General features: G+C 43.1%; 1 protein-coding gene across 1 annotated transcript in view; it reads left to right on the plus strand.

Annotated features, from left to right (window-relative positions):
- ADAMTSL3 (ADAMTS like 3) overlaps positions 1 to 18,130 on the plus strand; it is a 725,891-nt gene that overhangs the window by 562,029 nt on the left and 145,732 nt on the right. Inside the window, exon 17 of the mRNA XM_075345857.1 lies at positions 1,525 to 1,654. Within this exon, the coding sequence (XP_075201972.1) occupies positions 1,525 to 1,654 (130 nt within the window). The remainder of the gene's footprint in view (positions 1 to 1,524; positions 1,655 to 18,130) is intronic.

An 18,130-nucleotide genomic window follows, 5' to 3' on the forward strand; every position in this document is an offset into this window, starting at 1 on the left:
TAAAATGCGGCATATTTTTGGGAGGCAAAGTTGTCTTGATAAATTGGCTGAATTTTGTTCCTGGCCGTGTGCCAGGGACTTATAAGATCCTCCAACCTTTGCAACTTTGTTCCCTTAGCCTAATCCGATTAATAAATTCTCCCCCAAAAAGCTGTATATTAGCAAGTTTTTTTCTAAATAACTGGCTAACTAAATAAGTAAAGAGTTGTGGTGACACACGTAGACCCATTAAAATCAATAGGTCTGCGCACACGTGCATAATATTTTCACACGTGGAGCATACGTGTGTCGGTGTGCTCCACACATAGACATGTCCGTTTTTCTTCCGCGGCACAGGTTTCACACGGACGGCACGAATGTGATCTGTGTAACATCAGTGTGACACGTACCGGAGAAAACCACGTTTCTGTGCAATAAAATGAATTTCTGCACTCACCTTCTCCAGCACTGCTGTCTCTGCCGCTGCTGTCTCTTGCTTACGACCCCCGCTCATTATGTTTATCGCATATTCACTGCACTGAGGACAAGAAGCAGAAGCAGGGAATCAGTAGGGCCAGAGACCGCAGAGCAGAAGACATCAGCACCATGGACAGCAGTGCCAGAGACAGGTGAGCATAAAGTTCCTGTTCTCCGTGTATTATCATGGATATCACACGTAGAACACTCATGTGCCAAAATCATGGCACACAGAGGGCCATGCGCACCTTTTACATGTCCGTGCAAAACGTGTGTGGTTTTTCACGGACTTGTGAAAGAGGTCTACTGTGAGTTGGGGGCCTGACTTTTTCTATCACTTAGCGCTAGTGATGAGCGAGTGCTACCATGCTCGGGTGGTCAATACTTGTTAAGAGCAGTTGGATACTCAAATGAGCGTGACTCAAGTACCCAAGTATAATGGAAGTCAATGGGGGACTTGAGTTACCCATTGCCTTCCAATATACTTATGCACTTGAGTCACCCCCATTTGAGCATCCACCTGCTTGTGGCAAGTGCTACTCGCTCATCACTACTTAGCGCCAATCCCCTGTTTCTTTTCAAACTGCTAATAAAGTAATATTTACAAGTCGCTAACATCTATTCTTCTTGAGCTCCCAATTCACATACATACTTGGTTTGGCCCAGCATGCATGTGTTCTCAATGGGGAGAGGGGTCACTCATTTATTGGTAGTGTTTGAATGATAAACGATTAGGGTACCATGAAAATGACATGTTGCTTCATATACGTAACAGGCTGCACTGTTTACTCAAAATATGAAATAATTAGGAATTCCGGACAGAGGGGCTTCTGTGCTTAATGCCATTACAATGCTAAATCCCCTTAAATAAAGTGGTTTACTACTCATAAGATATTGGAGAATTCATCCAAAGAGCTCAGTGCCATGAATCAGAGTTAACAGTATTCAACAGAGGTTCTAACGATTGGAAAATGTAGAACAGATGGAATTTCCTGTACATTGCCTTTTTCTTCAATGACTGATTATATTCTTTCATATTTACTCTTGCTTTGTATTTCTTTAATCTAGGAAGACAAGAAGCCATAGCAGCCTGCCTCCATATCCACACAAAGAGAATTGTTAACAACTCGCTATGTGACAGCTCAATGCGTCCACCAGCAATGACCAGAGCCTGCAATACCAAACTGTGTCCTCCAAGGTACTGTCTGTGATTAGTCAGTGGAGTATAGTGAAGTCATGATTTTCCCTAAGAAAGTTTAATTTTCAAATATTTGCTGAGATTTATTTACCCATTAAAAAAAAAAAAAATAAATAAAAAAATCCTTGAAACCCAGATAAAGAAAACACTGGACAATTGTAAGGTTCAGCATAATCTAAAAGAAGGTTTCTTAAGCTGTTTATCCTCAGCATCCTTAGGGGTGCTTCACACACAGCGAGCTCGCTGCCGAGATCGCTGCTGAGTCACGCTTTTTGTGACACAGCAGTGACCTCATTAGCGATCTCGCTGTGTGTGACACTGAGCAGCGATCTGGCCCCTGCTGCGAGATCGCTGCTCGTTACACACAGCCCTGGTTCATTTTCTTCAAAGGCGCTCTCCCACTGTGACACACAGATCGCTGTGTGTGACAGCGAGAGAGCGACAAATGAAGCGAGCAGGGAGCAGGAGCCGGCGTCTGGCAGCTGCGGTAAGCTGTAACCAAGATAAACATCGGGTAACCAAGGTGGTTACCCGATATTTACCTTAGTTACCAGCCTCCGCCGCTCTCACGCTGCCTGTGCTGCCGGCTCCGGCTCTCTGCACATGTAGCTGCTGTACACATCGGGTTAATTAACCCGATGTGTACTGTAGCTAGGAGAGCAAGGAGCCAGCGCTAAGCAGTGTGCGCGGCTCCCTGCACATGTAGCTGCATTACACATCGGGTTAATTAACCCGATGTGTACTGTAGCTAGGAGAGCAAGGAGCCAGCACTCAGTGTGCGCGGCTCCCTGCACACACAGCTAAGCGGTGTGCGCTGGTAACTAATGTAAACATCGGGTAACCATACCCGATGTTTACCTTAGTTACCAGTGTCCGCAGCTTCCAGACACCGGCTCCGTGCAAGCGCAGCGTCGCTTGCACGTCGCTGCTGGCTGGGGGCTGGTCACTGGTCGCTGGTGAGATCTGCCTGTTTGACAGCTCACCAGCGACCATGTAGCGATGCAGCAGCGATCCTGACCAGGTCAGATCGCTGGTCGGATCGCTGCTGCATCGCTAAAGTGTGAAGGTACCCTTAGGCTGCATCTACACAAAAAAGCAATCATGAACCTTAGTTATTGCTTGTGGTTAGTGTTACAGAGGAGCGAGGGAACGTTCAGTATGTTACACAAGAAGAGGGGTAAACAACAGAAGACGTAAAGAAAGGCCCTGACAATAGGGAGAGGGGGGGGTCACCACCCAACTCACCTGTGACAAATCCCTGAGCTCTCGAACATCCCTAGATGGGTCCTTTCCCCCAATCACTCACATAGTCCCTAGATGACCCTGGACTAACCCTGACTAGTGCACAGGTCACTGCTGGAGAGGGGGAAACAAAGGCGCAATATGGTCTTACCCGGTAATAACCGTATAGAGGTATAAATAGGTACACTCACCTGATGAGGTTATGCCAGTCACAACCCCTTATTGAGCATGTGAGTGTCCGCGTGGTTCAAGCAGCGGCCCCGTGGAAACTTGGTGAAAAATATGTATATGCATATGCATATATGAGAAAATGGGCTTAAGCCGCGCTAAAAAAAACACTGTTATCAGGGTGTTAAATAAAAATCTCTTTTATTTCAGTATTCCAACGCGTTTCAGAGACATGGACCGTCTCCTTCTTCAGGGAAAAGAGAAAAAACTTTTCCCTGAAGAAGGAGATGGTCCATGTCTCTGAAACGCGTTGGAATACTGTAATAAAAGAGATTTTTATTTAACACCCTGGTTTTTTAGCGTGGTTTAGTGCACAGGTCAGAAAGACATTAGTCTTACTACTAATATAAAGATAACATGGATATAAAGTAAGTCAGTGCTATACTGGTGCTAGGATGCTGAATTTAAGCATAGCTTTTATTCAGAGATTGGATGTTTTATTTCAGAAATATGTGCAAGTAAAGTTCCAGAAATGCCCTGCTATTTGATTGACAGGTGTAACAGGAAGGGCATATGTGGGTTGAGTCTTGCGATCTATTCCTGCCCCTGTCTGTCTGCCTGCGCCGGAATTAACATCTATAAAGGCAACAAGGGGAGCAAGGCCAGGCAGGCAGACAGGGGTGGGAATAGATAGCGAGACCCAACCCACATATTCCCACCCCTGTTGCACCTGTCAATCAAATAGCCGTGCATTTTCTGGAACTTTACTTGCATGTATTTCTGAAATAAAACATCCAATCTCAGAACAAAAGCTATGCTTACATTCAGCATTCTAGCCCCAGTACAGCACTGCCTTTACCTTATATATAAAAATCCTGCCGCTTGTCTCCCTTTAAATCATTGTGCCTCAGAATAGACAGTGCAACACAAAGGCTAAAGAACACAAACAGTGCAAAAATGTATTGTCATCAAATTGCACAAAATATTTTTAGGCCAAAATAAATGCATGTAAATAAAAAAATTGCCCCCAAAAGTGTCCATGTTTTACATTTTCCAAATACACTAATATTATACTACATAAGTTATATCTATGTTGTGATAAATCATATGTAAATGCAGAATTGAGCAGGCCATACACTATGCGGGCAGTAATTCTGTACGGTGTATAGAGGGGCGCCCGTCCGGGGCACCTGCTGTGTGCAGGAATCTTTTTAACATGTTGTTGATTAAAAATAGTTTAGAAGGGAATTACCTTTCCAAACAGGATCCAGATATAGACAAAGCAATAAAGTGGAAACGTCTGAGGATCAGGCTTGAGAGTAATATAAGATGGCTCGTGATGAGCCTGCATTGGAAGTGGGGTGGATGTTTGCTCGGTCCCTTATGCACGGTGCACAGAAATGTAAGCCATGCTGTAGATGTGGGCACTCCTTTGTGTCTGGAGCAGATGTGCCGAGCAACATCCTAGGAGTCTTTTGTTATTGAGTGTTTATGTATATCTGATCTCCGCACTCTTCTTATTTTCATAGATAGCCCTGTGCAGATCAGGAGGAATGTAGTACTAAGTTCTCCAGCCTCAGAAATCTCTATTTTTAATATATTTATGTTTAGACTTCCAACTATCCAGATATTCCTGGACAGTTAGTGAAAATAGTTCACTTTTTAATCCTTGTTCATAAAAAAAAAAAAAATTGCCCCATGTGGGACTTTTTTCAAGCAGGAGAAACTTGTACAGATGATTAGGATTAGCGTCATTTCACATATATAAGTTAACACAGCTATTGTGTTTATATCAGAAATACGGGCTGTAGACATAGATTATTTGGAATCCTATTGATTTATAATGGTTTTTCAATATGTCCAAAAAATATGCTACCTGTCAGTAATTGGTTATTTTTAATTTTTATAAGCTATCCAGAAAAAGTAAAAAAATCAGGTTAGCAACCCTGGCACTGTGCATTATGGAGCATAGGGTTGAGAATATATATATATATATATATATATATATATATATATATATACATATATATGCACTGAGGTTGAATATGCCCCATGGTTGTTTGCCGTCATATTTCTCAAGACTTTACTCACACTCATGTACTCATTTTTATTTTAAAAGGTAACCTGTCAGGCGATTCATCCTACCCAAACTGCTACAGTTATATAATCGATATGGGCTTAAAGTGGACTCTCAGTTTTAATTTGAGGGTATTCACTTCCTAACTAAGGTTATAGGAATTACATCTCTTTAATGTATGAAGCTGTCTCTTATTCAAGGGACCAAAAGTAATTGTACAATTATCTCAAAAGCTCTTTAATGGGTTGCATGGGCTATTCCCTCATTAAGTCATCATCAGTTAAGCAGATAAAAGGTCTGGAACTGATTCCCGGTGTGGCATTTGTATTCGGGAGCTGTTGCTGTGAACCCACAACATGCAGTCAAAGATGCTCTCAATGGAAGATAAACTGACCATCATTAGGCTGAAAAAAAGAAGGCAAAATCTATCATAGAGATAGCAGAAATGTTAGGAGTAGTGTTGAGCGGACCCGGATCTCTCTCTCTCTCTCTCTCTCTCTCTCCTCCCGGATCCAACTCCCCATTCATTTACATAGCCGCGGAATCCGAATCGGATCCGGACTTCGGCGTCAACCCGATCCGGATCCATCGGACCCGGATTATAGCCGATCCGCTCAACTCTAGTTAGGAGTGGTCAAACCAAGAGTTTGTTGCCTGCAAAGGATTCTCTACAAAGAATGAAATATTAATATTTTATTTATGGTAAGGTAAATTTGTACAATTACTTTTGAGTCCCTGAAATGAGGAGACTTTATAGAAAAATGGCTGCAATTTCCTAAATGTTTCAGGGGATATTTTTGTTCAACCCCTTTAACTAAACCATGAAAGTCTCCACTTCAACTGCATCTCAGTTGTTTCATTTTAACTAAAAATAGTGGCATCCAGAGGCCAAATTACAAAGATTTGGTCACTGTCCAAATATTTCTGGATCTATCTTTACTTTGAATATCCAGTTGTGAACCATAGACAGAGACAAAACTAGTCCAGAGCCAACTCCAGCCAGCCTGTTCCCTCGCCACTCCTGATGATTGATATGTCTCTCCTTCACATGTACATAGAGAGATCTGTCCATGATTTGGACCAACACTGGCAAGAGCAGACTATTTTAATTCCATAGTGACCAAGCCAATTTTGAGATTAACTACCTTCACACCCTTGAACGTACTGGTATCTCCAAGGTCATGTCTCTCCCTTTTATTGCGGGCTTGTATGCCAAACCTGCATCTTTCCCTGAACATGTGGGCTGATCTGATCAGCTGACATGTGCCTCTAACAGAGGTGGGCAGATTGGAGATCTGCCCACTGCTATTAACTAGTTAAATCCCGCTGTCAATCTTTGAAATTGGGATTTAATCAGGGGTGGGATTCAGCCGGTTCTGTCCAGTTCAGGCGAAACGGTGGTTAAAATAACAGCCGGTTCGTAGAACCGGCAAGAATCGGCATCTGCGACCTGGTTGCCTATATTCATTTGTATCGGCGTCTTTAAGACGCCGATACAAATGAAATCCCGTACCTCCGTGTACGCTGCACTTTTGGGTTCAGTAGAGCCAGTTTGCTCTCTGACCCGGCGTGATGACGCTGCAGAGGACATGGCAGCGTGGTGAGATTACCTCACTATGCTGCCACCTGTCAGCTTCAGTATGCAGAGTGCCGCAGAGGATGACGGAGGAGAGGCCGCCGGCGCTTGGAGCAGGTAAGTGTTCTGTGAGTCGAAGATGCGACTCTGCAGAGAAAAGGAGGCTACATGGGACTGGAGCCTGCAGGTGGAGAGGAGGCCATATGGGACTGGAGCCTGCAGGGGAGAGAAGGCCACATGGGACTGGAGCCTGCAGGGGAGTGGAGGCCGCATGGGGTGAGAGTCTGCAGGTGGATGGGAGCCTGCGGGGGAGTGGAGGCTGCAAGGGGGTAGGAGCCTGCAGGGGAGTGGAGGCCGCATGGGGAGGGAGCCTGAAGGGGAATGGAGGCCCCATGGGGTGGGATTGGAGTTATCTTCCAACATCCACACCATTCTAATTATAATAAATACTCCAATTATCATAGATTTAAAGTGTGGTATATAAGGACCATGGAAAAATCGCCACAACAACACCAGAACAAAGAAAGAAAAGCGATCAACCTTCCTATATGAATAATTATTTTATTGATGCAAGATATAAAGCACAGTGACAAACATACAAAAGAGAGGGTGTCCAATCCAGTGTGGACCACAGAGAAAAATAATGGAAACCACAGTAATGGATCTCATAACGATAAGGGCTATACACAATGGCCATAACATGTATAAATAACACCATCAGTAATTGAAATGAGATCCAAAAGAGTCCAATGCGGGAGAAAATCAATGAATAACAGGCATAGTTAACAGTATATCATAATCATTGCTTACCAGATTATCTCCCCACACACACTGGACGACACCCCACCCGACGGACGTGCGTTTCGGCGGATGCCTACGTCAGGGGTGACGTAGGCATCCGCCGAAACGCACTGAAAAGCAATGATTATGATATACTGTTAACTATGCCTGTTATTCATTGATTTTCTCCCGCATTGGACTCTTTTGGATCTCATTTCAATTACTGATGGTGTTATTTATACATGTTATGGCCATTGTGTATAGCCCTTATCGTTATGAGATCCATTACTGTGGTTTCCATTATTTTTCTCTGTGGTCCACACTGGATTGGACACCCTCTCTTTTGTATGTTTGTCACTGTGCTTTATATCTTGCATCAATAAAATAATTATTCATATAGGAAGGTTGATCGCTTTTCTTTCTTAGTTCTGGCCCATGGGGTGGGAGCCTGCAGGGGAGTGGAGGCCGAATGGGGTGGGAGCCTGCAGGGAAGTGGAGGCCGCAAGGGGTGGGAGCCTGCAGGGGAGTGGAGGCCGAATGGGGTGGGAGCCTGCAGGGAAGTGAAGGCCGCAAGGGGTGGGAGCCTGCAGAGGAGTGGAGGCCGCAAGGGGTGGGAGCCTGCAGAGGAGTGAAGGTCACATGGAATCTGGGTGGGAGCCTGCAGGGGAGTGGAGACCACATGGGATCTGTATGGGATAGGATCTGTATGGGATGGGTTGACTGTTCCAATTTGAGCAGGGTTCCTTTAGTAATAATTTTCAAGCATTGTAGAAAAACTTTCATACAATATGCCAAGTAAATAAGTGACTGACAGTGACTGAAACAACTGGTGCTTGATAGGAAAGTGAAGGTATAGGAAGAGAAAGAAGGGGAAAGTTTTTATTATTAATTACTTGTATTTTTTGGTTGAGGAAAGTGCACAAAAATGGGTGTGGCTAACAATATGGGTGTGGTTACAGAATGTGGCATGGTTTCAAATGGGCGGGGTTTACAGAGAACCTGTTGTTAAAAATTTGAATCCCACCCCTGGATTTAATGTATGCCGGTGGGGAGCACGCCATTCCTTGCTCCCATCGATAACCCATTGATGTGATAATGGGGCACCGATGGGTTGTTATGACAGCCAGGAGTTAGCTGATGACCCCTGTCACTGTCTTAACGAACTTTCTGTGAATGTCGTCTGCGAGCTGGAGTTCATAGGGAGTCATTATTTATGCTGTACAGGGCGGTGCTGATGTAACATGTATCAAAATTTCAGGACTCTCATTGACTTTGCTGGCAAAAGGATTTGCATGCAGTTTTGTGCCAGCGCATCAAAAACACAGTAAAACGCACTGTGTGCATATACCCAAATAGGCGAAAACTGACCACATAATTTATTTTCAGCGTAAGAAACTGGAGAAAAACGGTTTTTTTTGCCGCGCTAAGAAACCACGAGCATGTATAAAATAATTTGTTCTTTTATTTAGATCATTCCAACGCGTTTCAGAGGCTCATCTGCCTCCTTCCTCAGGGAAAATTTCCCTGAGGAAGGAGGCAGATGAGCCTCTGAAACGCGTTGGAATGATCTAAATAAAAGAACAAATTATTTTATACATGCTCGTGGTTTCTTAGCGCGGCAAAAAAAACTGTTTTTCTCCAGTTTTTTACGCTAAAAATTTGCTTTGTTACGGGGCCGCTGCTGAACCACCTAGGCACTCATCCATGTCAGCAAAGGGGTTGTGACTGGCACAACCCGGCCAGGTGAGTGTATTAACTTTGTCCTTTTTCACCCTGTAAACCGGGTAAGACCCTATTGCGCCTCTTTCTCTCCCATCACAGCACATAATTTATTTGGCATTTTCTCTCGAACACAGTAGTACCGCATATTTGGGCACATGGCAAAGCTTGGGAAGCAAAGAGCGCTATTTAATATTTGGAAGGCAAATTTGCACACTGTGTTGCATTTGCAGACCCACTGAGATGCCAAAAAAGCAGAAACACCCACAAGTGACCCAATATGGCAAACAAAACCCCATAATGAATTCATTAATTGGGGTGATGAGCATTTTTAACCTATAAACAATAGAATTTTATAAGAGTGGGCCATGAAAATGAAAGGCTTGTTTTTTTCGCTAAAATTTCATGTAGGCTTGGAGTTTTAATTCATACAAGGTATGATGGGAACAAATGGACAGGACAATTTATGTAATCTTTACTGAAAGTGGCCATACCTCGTGGTTGTGCACTACTGTTTGAGCACACGGTGAGGATTGGATGGGAAGGAGCACGACTTGGCTTTTAGAACACAGATTCTATTTGAATAGATTGTGGGCTTCATTAGCCGAGCCCCTGAGGTGCAAAATCAGCAGGCGCCCCCACAAGTGACCCTAAATTGGAAACTTCATTGCTTAACGAACTCATCTAGGGATGTAATGAAAATTTTGATTCAAAAGGTGCCTCACAGAATTATATAACTTTGGAATGTGGAAATATAACATTTTACTTGTAAAAAATATAACTTTTTATTAGTTGCAAATTTGTGAGTTACACAAGGGTTAATAGGTGAATCTGGAGCTCGTAATTTCTCCCAAATGTGGTGATGCGCTATGTGTCATGAGAAACTACAGTTTGGTCACACAGCAGGGCTGATCAGGAAGGAGCTATTTGGCTTTTACAGCACAGATACTACTAGAATAGTTTGTGGGCGAAATTTACAGAGCCCCTAAGGTGCCAGAACAGCAGAAAAACCCCCAATAGTGACCCCATTGTTAAAATTGTACCTTTCAATTAATTCATCTATGGCTGCAGTGACTATTTTGTAATATCCACACCACACCTTTTTTGTGGAGAATTGCAGACATGCCAGCCTAGTACCCATACATTGTATCCCATATATTGTAGTGCCCCCATACATTGTGCCCAGCTTGCTTATCTGGCGACACACACCACATAAATTGTTAATTGGGCTCTCCCCACTACAATAATGCCATACACATGGTTACTTACTGTGGATTAAGCAGGTTCAGAAGGATGGAGGATTTGGATTTGGGAGCAAAGATTTCACTGGATTTCATTTGGGGGGGTGAGAGACGTCTCTTTTCCAGAGTCTTTGTTCTACCAGTAACGTGGAAACCCTCTATGTTTCCAGTGACAGATGACATACCTAAGTGGGGCTGTATTTGTGCACGTTAGGTTAGGGGTTGTATTGGTAACATTTTGGGGTACAGAACAATTTTGGATCACTTTCAGTATAAGCCTGGTATTACATTCTTTTATTCTGTGCTGAGCACTTATGCCAGAGATTCCATGTAAATCTCCCAAAAACGTGATTCAGATGAAATCCCAGACGGAACCATTAACCATGATAAGGCAGATGGAGACACTGTGGACTCCATTTGGCATCTGTTTTGGTATTCACTGATTTAGGAGTGAACAGAACTACACGTACAGAATGTGTTTCTGTGAGTATAGAGACAAATGTCTCAGGTTTTTATATCAGCTAGCTGTATTTTATGGTATGTATCAGTGGCACATTCACTATAGAGGTAAAAGATAGGACAACCACGGGGTCCATGGGGAGAAAGTCAAGCACTAGCCTGTTTCCTTTAAAAAGAATCTGTGAGCAGGCTTTTCTGTGGAATCTAAAGCCTGCTTTACACATTGCAATTTCGCATACGATATCGTATGCGATTTGCAACGCCCCCATCGTATGTGTGGCACATTCAATTTGTTGAACGTGCCGCACAAACGATTAACCCCCGTCACACGTACTTACCTTCCATACGACCTCGATGTGGGCGGCGAACGTCCACTTCCTGGAGTGGGAGGGACGTTCGGCGTCACATCCACGTCACATGGCAGCCGGCCAATAGAAGCGGAGGAGCGGAGCTGATCGGGACGTAAACATCCCGCCCACCTCCTTCCTTCTGCATTGTGGGCCGGGAGCCGCAGGATGTTCGTAAGATCTGTTCATCGTTCCCGGGGTGTCACACACTGCGATGTGCGCTACCCCGGGTACGATGAACAATCTGACGTACAATTCTAGAGAAAGGTACGATGTGTATGCGATGAACGTTTTACCGTTCAATCGCAATCGCACGTACCTGTCACACACTGCAATGTACCTTACGATGCCGGATGTGCGTCACTTACAACGTGACCCCGCCGACACATTGTAAGATACATTGCAGCGTGTAAAGCGGGCTTAAGAGCTGTATGTTATAGGGGCAGAGCACCTGATTCCAGCGTGTGTCACTCACTGTCTGCATTGTGCAGTTTTGATAGAATTTCTGTTTTCTCTGCTATAGATGTAGTATTGCCTAGAATGCTGGGCTGTGTATAACCCCGCCAACACCTGTGATTAGTGCCTTCTTATGTACACTGTATATGTTCAGAAAGCTGCCTAGAGGTCAGAGCGCAGTTACACAGAATAGACTGACTGCTACACCATAACACCTAGTTCAGCTGTGATAATCTCCTGCTGATAAAACACTGATTGCATTGAAACTACAGCAACTTGCTGAGCAAGTGACACAATATTATGTGGATTTCAGAGGAAATAGCAAAAACCTGCTAACAGATTCCCTTTAATTTGTCATGGCGCTGTCATTGTAGCTGCCTGCAGATACCACTAGGGGGAATTCTATATATAAATCCATATACAATTAGCTCCTCCAAGTGGTGGCTGCAGGCAAATCAGGGAACAGAGTTTACAATAAAATATTGAATAATGACATAGTTCAGTTGGAAAAACTCCAGTGGAAATTGCTATGAGAACTTATGATTTTTGCAGGCATCCCTGGTAAATATTGTCTTGCCTTGCAGTGTCTGCTAGCAGTCATTACCGTCAGTAACTATACAGTCTATGCTTCTCTCCATCAATATCCCTTACGTGATAATAATTCCTTTCATCCTAGTTCCCTAAAGACTTATATAAAGATCTATTGATTGAAGCCAATATGAAAGATCTTTCTATCCGTATTTATACGAGTAGAGCTCACAGACTTGAATTCTTTATTGACCCTTTTTATGTTCCAGATTAATCAGCATTCCTTACACTTACTACATCTGGCAGACACATAATGAACAGGCTATAGTATTCCGATATCACACGCCAGAAGTCGGAAATTCTAGAACAGTTGTAAAACTATGATCAAGTGTAGAAATCCACTTCAATATTTTAGCCTCGTTGAGTATGACTGATGGGGCAGGAGATGTGATGACTGTCATCATTTTCAGGCTACGAGGCATAGAACAAGTTTCATGTTCCCTGCGGTTCGGTTAATATAGAGTTTAGCGTCGTGTATATAATATAATGGTCTGCAACATGTCCAAGTATTGGGGCAAGCCTCAAACATACCCTGGCAACAGACGTCTACCTCCTTCCTCAGCCAGAAGTCAGAAAGGGTCTTTTTAATAATGATTCAGGAAATTGTTTCACACTGAACCTGAAGGAAGATTTCATGTTGGTTACAAAATCATTTCTCAGGTTTTTTTCCTTTTAAAATTTGGTAATAAGCTCTGAAAGTCTCTTTCCTTTCATGTATGTGTTTTGAGATCCGTGAGAAATGTGCCGTGGTCTAGGACATGACCAAGAAGACTCGGGAACAGAAAAATGAAACAATTTTCTTATTCATTGCTGCATAAAATGCCTAATGGATGTTGCCTATTCCTTGACCTTCAAGTTTTTATTTTTACATAGTAGCCATTCTAATACAGTGGAACCTCTGTTAACGAGTAACCCAGTTTGCGAGTATTTCGCTATACGAGCAAAGCTTGCGGTAAATTTGTAACTCGGTTTAGGTTTACAAGCAAGCTTTGCCGTATGAGTAAATACTCACCGCACACACTTCCGGTTCCGTACTTCCACCGCGCTCTAACCCGCTCTTACAGTCCGCACAAACACACGCAAGCACACACAAACACACACGCACACACACACACATATTATGCTCACCTTGCCTTCCGTTCCATCGCCGGCCTCCCAGTTCTTGTAGTTCGCCACTGCAGGATGTGTATCGGGTAACCATCGCGACAATGGAGGAACTTCGGCTGTCAGCCGCTACTCAAAAGCTGAGCGCTCACCAATCAGAGGCAAGCGGCTCCTGCCTTTGACATCAGCGCTCTGGCAGCGGAAGCTCCGGGACATCGGTCGCGATTGTTACCCGAAACACATCCTGTACCGGCAAACTGCAAGAACCAGGAGGCCAGCGAGGGAACGGATGGTAAGATGAGCATAATATGTGTGCGTTTGTGTGTGTTTGTGTGTATGTGTGTGTTTGTGTGTGTTTGTGCATGTGTGGAATGGCACAATAGGGGACCAGGATGGGACATTGAACAAGTTGTGGAACGAATTGTCTGCATTCCAATGATTTCCTATGGTAAATCTTGCTTTGCTAGACGAGTAACTTGGTTTACAAGCACACTCCTAGAACGGATTGTTCTCGTTAACCAAGGTTCTACTGTATATCACTTTCATGTATTTGTAGAGTTTATTGTTGTGTCGTAGTGTGCAGTATTGTAGTAAATGTTATGTCAAAATAGGATGATTTTTGTAATGTTACTTCACCCTGCTGTTTCATGCGCCATACAAAACCAAGTAGGGGTATGTGCATGTTTGTGCTGAGTTTTTAGAGTAGGAAATTCAAGTTTTTGAAAAGTTTTGTATAGTTTAGAAGGATTTCAAGAGTTTCTGCACAGTTTATGTTCCAAAAATGCCTGAAAAACCTCATTGTGCACATAGTCTAAATGGCTTTTCCAAAGCATTCTTCATGTCCCCTAAAAATAAATACAAGCTACAAAACTTTTTTAATGTTTTTGGATCATTATGTTTGTTTATTTATTGTGATTGTCTAGTTTTAAAATGCTCGTATTGTCCTGAGTTTATAAAGAAAAGTAAAGGTATGTGTCACAAGGGACTATGAGGATAGCGGGACCCTCAGACTAGTGGGCCCTGTGCTATACCTATTCTTAGAGATACCCCTAATGATGGTGATCTCGGAGTCTCCTTCCTGGCCCTGCTCCTGACTAGCCCTGATCTTATACCCATTCCCACATGGGAGCTTGGACAGGAGTGTGATTTAACCCACAGAAAATAGACAAATGGGAATCCAAAACTCTTTCACACCGCATGCACACACAGAGATATAAGACAATAAGAGACAAGGAGGAAAACAAGAGCAGGGTGGAAACAACAAGACAATGGGTAAACTCCACAGCAACACCAAGCACAGGTTACTCTGTCTCCAGCAAGTCTGGGACACCACAGCACACAGATCAACACAGCAGAAACTATAGTCGGTGTGGGTGGAAGATCTCCTCCAGCCAAAGTATAAGAGGAGCATATGTGATAGGCTTCCTTACAACATGTGAACCCAGAAGTCTAATAAACAGGCTAGCAGAGGTTATGTCTTACTAGCCTGTCTATGAATGAATACGCAGCTGGTGGATACCCGAGTCTGCCTATGTGCCTCAGAAACAACAGAGGAACCATCAGGCGGAGTGTCAGAATCTGCAATGTGACCAGCGTCTAATGCCACTATGACAGTCAGTGAGTTTTGTGTAAAATTCCATTTCACAGTATGTGTACACAATGGGTTTGTCAGGCAGATTCCTTAAAAGGTTTTAAAAATGCCAAAAAAAGAATGAGCATAGTGCACAATGTCAAAACTACTTACTGTGACTGTGTTTGTATTCCTTCTTTTTTCAGGAAAAGACAAAATCCAGCGAGATTAGGCAGGGATGGAATAATAAAAACTTTAGTTTATTTTACAGATTAAAAAAATCTGCATCGGCACCAAAACACCAGGACAATTGGGAAGAAGTGGTCAAAATACCAAAATTGGTGAATCTAATGTGATGTGCCACATCTGGGGCAGCTAGGGGATGGAATTTTTAGGCTGGGAAGGGCCCAATAACCATGGGCCTTCCCGCCATGATAATACCAGAACCCAGCTATCCGCTTTAACTTTGCTGGTTGTCAAAAATAAGGAGGATCTCATAACACGTTTTAAATTATGTATTTACTATTTTAAATCAGGCTAAACACTCTTTAGCGCCACATAAAATGCACTAAAGGATGCAAGTGTATAATATGTAGGGGGGTTGGGACATTATATAGCTGTGTGATATCTATCTATTCTATCAAATTTCTTTATGGCATCAATCCATCTATAGCTTTACATTTTTTTTTTCCTTAGAGATTTGTGCATAAAAATCAGATACCACATGCATCGTCTGTGTGCCGTTCAATTTTGTTCTTGCACCCATTAACTTGGCGAGTATTGGTAAATGCACGTGGCTACTCGTAGCGTGCTGCAATTTTTTTTCCATGCAACAAATTCGGCTGAGGAAATATTTGCAGATTGGCACTGACTTATTGAATAACATTGGTCATAGTGTAATGCGATTTTTTTTCACATGGCACTCGTTTGTTTTATACACTAATAGGAGCCAACTCTTAAAGTGGAAATTCAACAGGACACGTATTTAGACTACAGTTCCATTTCAGTTATCGTTTCCTTACATTTCCTATGCATTTCATACTTTACATATAATTTATTTCACTTTTAGTTATATTATTACAGAATACTGTGCAGCCACAAAGGATCATTCACTACTATTTGCAATGTAGTAAAACATGGACCTTGATTATTTCAACGCAACATAGGGACGGAAGCGAGGGTTGAAATATGCTGAGATATTTTATAAAAGGTAATCTTAAACAGATGGTAGGACAATTACAGAAGCTAGACATGCACAGATTCATTTAGCAGAAAGATGCACAGGTTCATTGGAAAGTTTACTAAGGCAGTTCCAGAGGCCCCAGCGAGGTGCGGAGAGCATAAAGGCTTCCTCCTAGTGTTGTAGTACCGCGTGCAGGTTTTTTATAACCGTCGTAAATGGTTTGAAAGAAAACGTAGTAAATGATCTGAGAGAAGTCATTGGAAATCATACACAGTTATTGACATCATCATCAGCGTAAAACACAATAAACTGTGGAAGAAATGTACAGGAACAAAACAGTGGAAACATTATTAGATTCCTTGGACTATCATATTTATATTAATGGAATATTAAAAAGTAAAATATATCTAAAAAATATAAACTGAAACACATTGTGTATTAGAATGTTGTGGAACATTTCATACAATTAAAGGGGTTGTCCACTACTTTTACATTGATGGCCTAACCTTAGGATAGCTGATCATTGTCTGATCGGACACCATGCAACCCTACCGATCAGCTGTCCTTGGTGTCAGCGGCGGCAGCAGGCAATGCTCAGTTCCAGAGCTGTCCCGTCTTCTGATAGCGGCCACAGCTGGGTACTGCACATTCACCTCCTATTCAAATCAATAGGAGGCAGATCAGTTGACGGGGACAGCTCTGGAACTGAGCATTTCCGGCTGCCTGCTACCACCACCGCCACCTAAAACAGCTGATCTGCAGGGGTGCAGGGTGTCGAACACCTGCAGATCAGACATTGATAACCTACCGTAAGTAGTTATGGATGGACCCGGGCTGCATAATCCTGGATCTGTTTGAGTTCAGAAGTACCCGAGCATCGACCCTGTTTGACAGTGTGTCTGACTGCTTTCAACAGCTGAGGGCTGTTTTTTTTTTAAACCCGGTTGGACTCGCCTATCCCGGGTATCTGCAAGTCTGCCCATCACTAGAGATGAGCGGTTCCGTAGAGGTTCGGTTCACCTGCAGAAAACGAGCCTAGCTCCACAGGCTCGAGCTTGACCCGAACTCTGGATCAAGTCACTGATTGGCAGTTTCAGTCTGCGCCCACATATAGCCAGCCATAACCAGATCACTTCCGGGGGCAGTTGGGTGGGCTTTTTGAAAAAAAAAAAAATTGGCGTTGCACACTACATCTAATCATGCTGTTGTTACCCCTGTGTGAGCCGTTCAAACACTGCAAGCGGCTCACACAGGGCTGAGCACCGAGTGTACCAATGTATGTAAAGCGCTGTGAAATAAATAGCGCTATATAAATGAATAAATATTATTATTATTACCCGAGCACAGCTCAGTTGCTCGCACAAGTGAAGTTCGCATGTAAAGCGTCCGAACGCCGAATCCGAACCTTGATTTTTTTTAGTTGGTGTTCTGTTCGAAAACCGAACCTCAGATTTGCTCATCTCTACCCATCACTAATGGTAAGGAAAGTCCATTAATGTAAAAGTAGTTTACAACCTCTTTAAGGTTTATTAACCTTCAACCAGAAAATCCCATAAATGCATGTATTTTTTCTATAGTGTTTTTTAAAACATTTTGAACTGTTTGGCTTCCAGTTGAACATATCATTCTATGTGGCAGAATACAGTATATGATGAATTATAAGGTCCAATTTGAAAATTATACCCTACATATGGGATAGGGGCTAATTTTTTGATTGTTATGGTCTGACCATCATGGCCCCCAGCAATCTCAAGGGCTGTATAGTATCTCTGAAGAGTGCTGTGTAAATGGAGCTGTGGTGGATCATACACACTGCTGCGCCATTCTACTGGGAGTGCCAAAAACCAGTCAAGTGCAGCACTTGGCAACCTCGAGCGCTCCCAATAGGAGTGAATGGAGTAGCAGTACGCATGCTCCAGATTGTATGCTCCATTCACACAGGGCTCTTCCAACACGCAGTTCTGAA

This window comes from Anomaloglossus baeobatrachus, chromosome 4, assembly GCF_048569485.1.
Source record: "Anomaloglossus baeobatrachus isolate aAnoBae1 chromosome 4, aAnoBae1.hap1, whole genome shotgun sequence".
NCBI lineage: Eukaryota > Metazoa > Chordata > Amphibia > Anura > Aromobatidae > Anomaloglossus > Anomaloglossus baeobatrachus.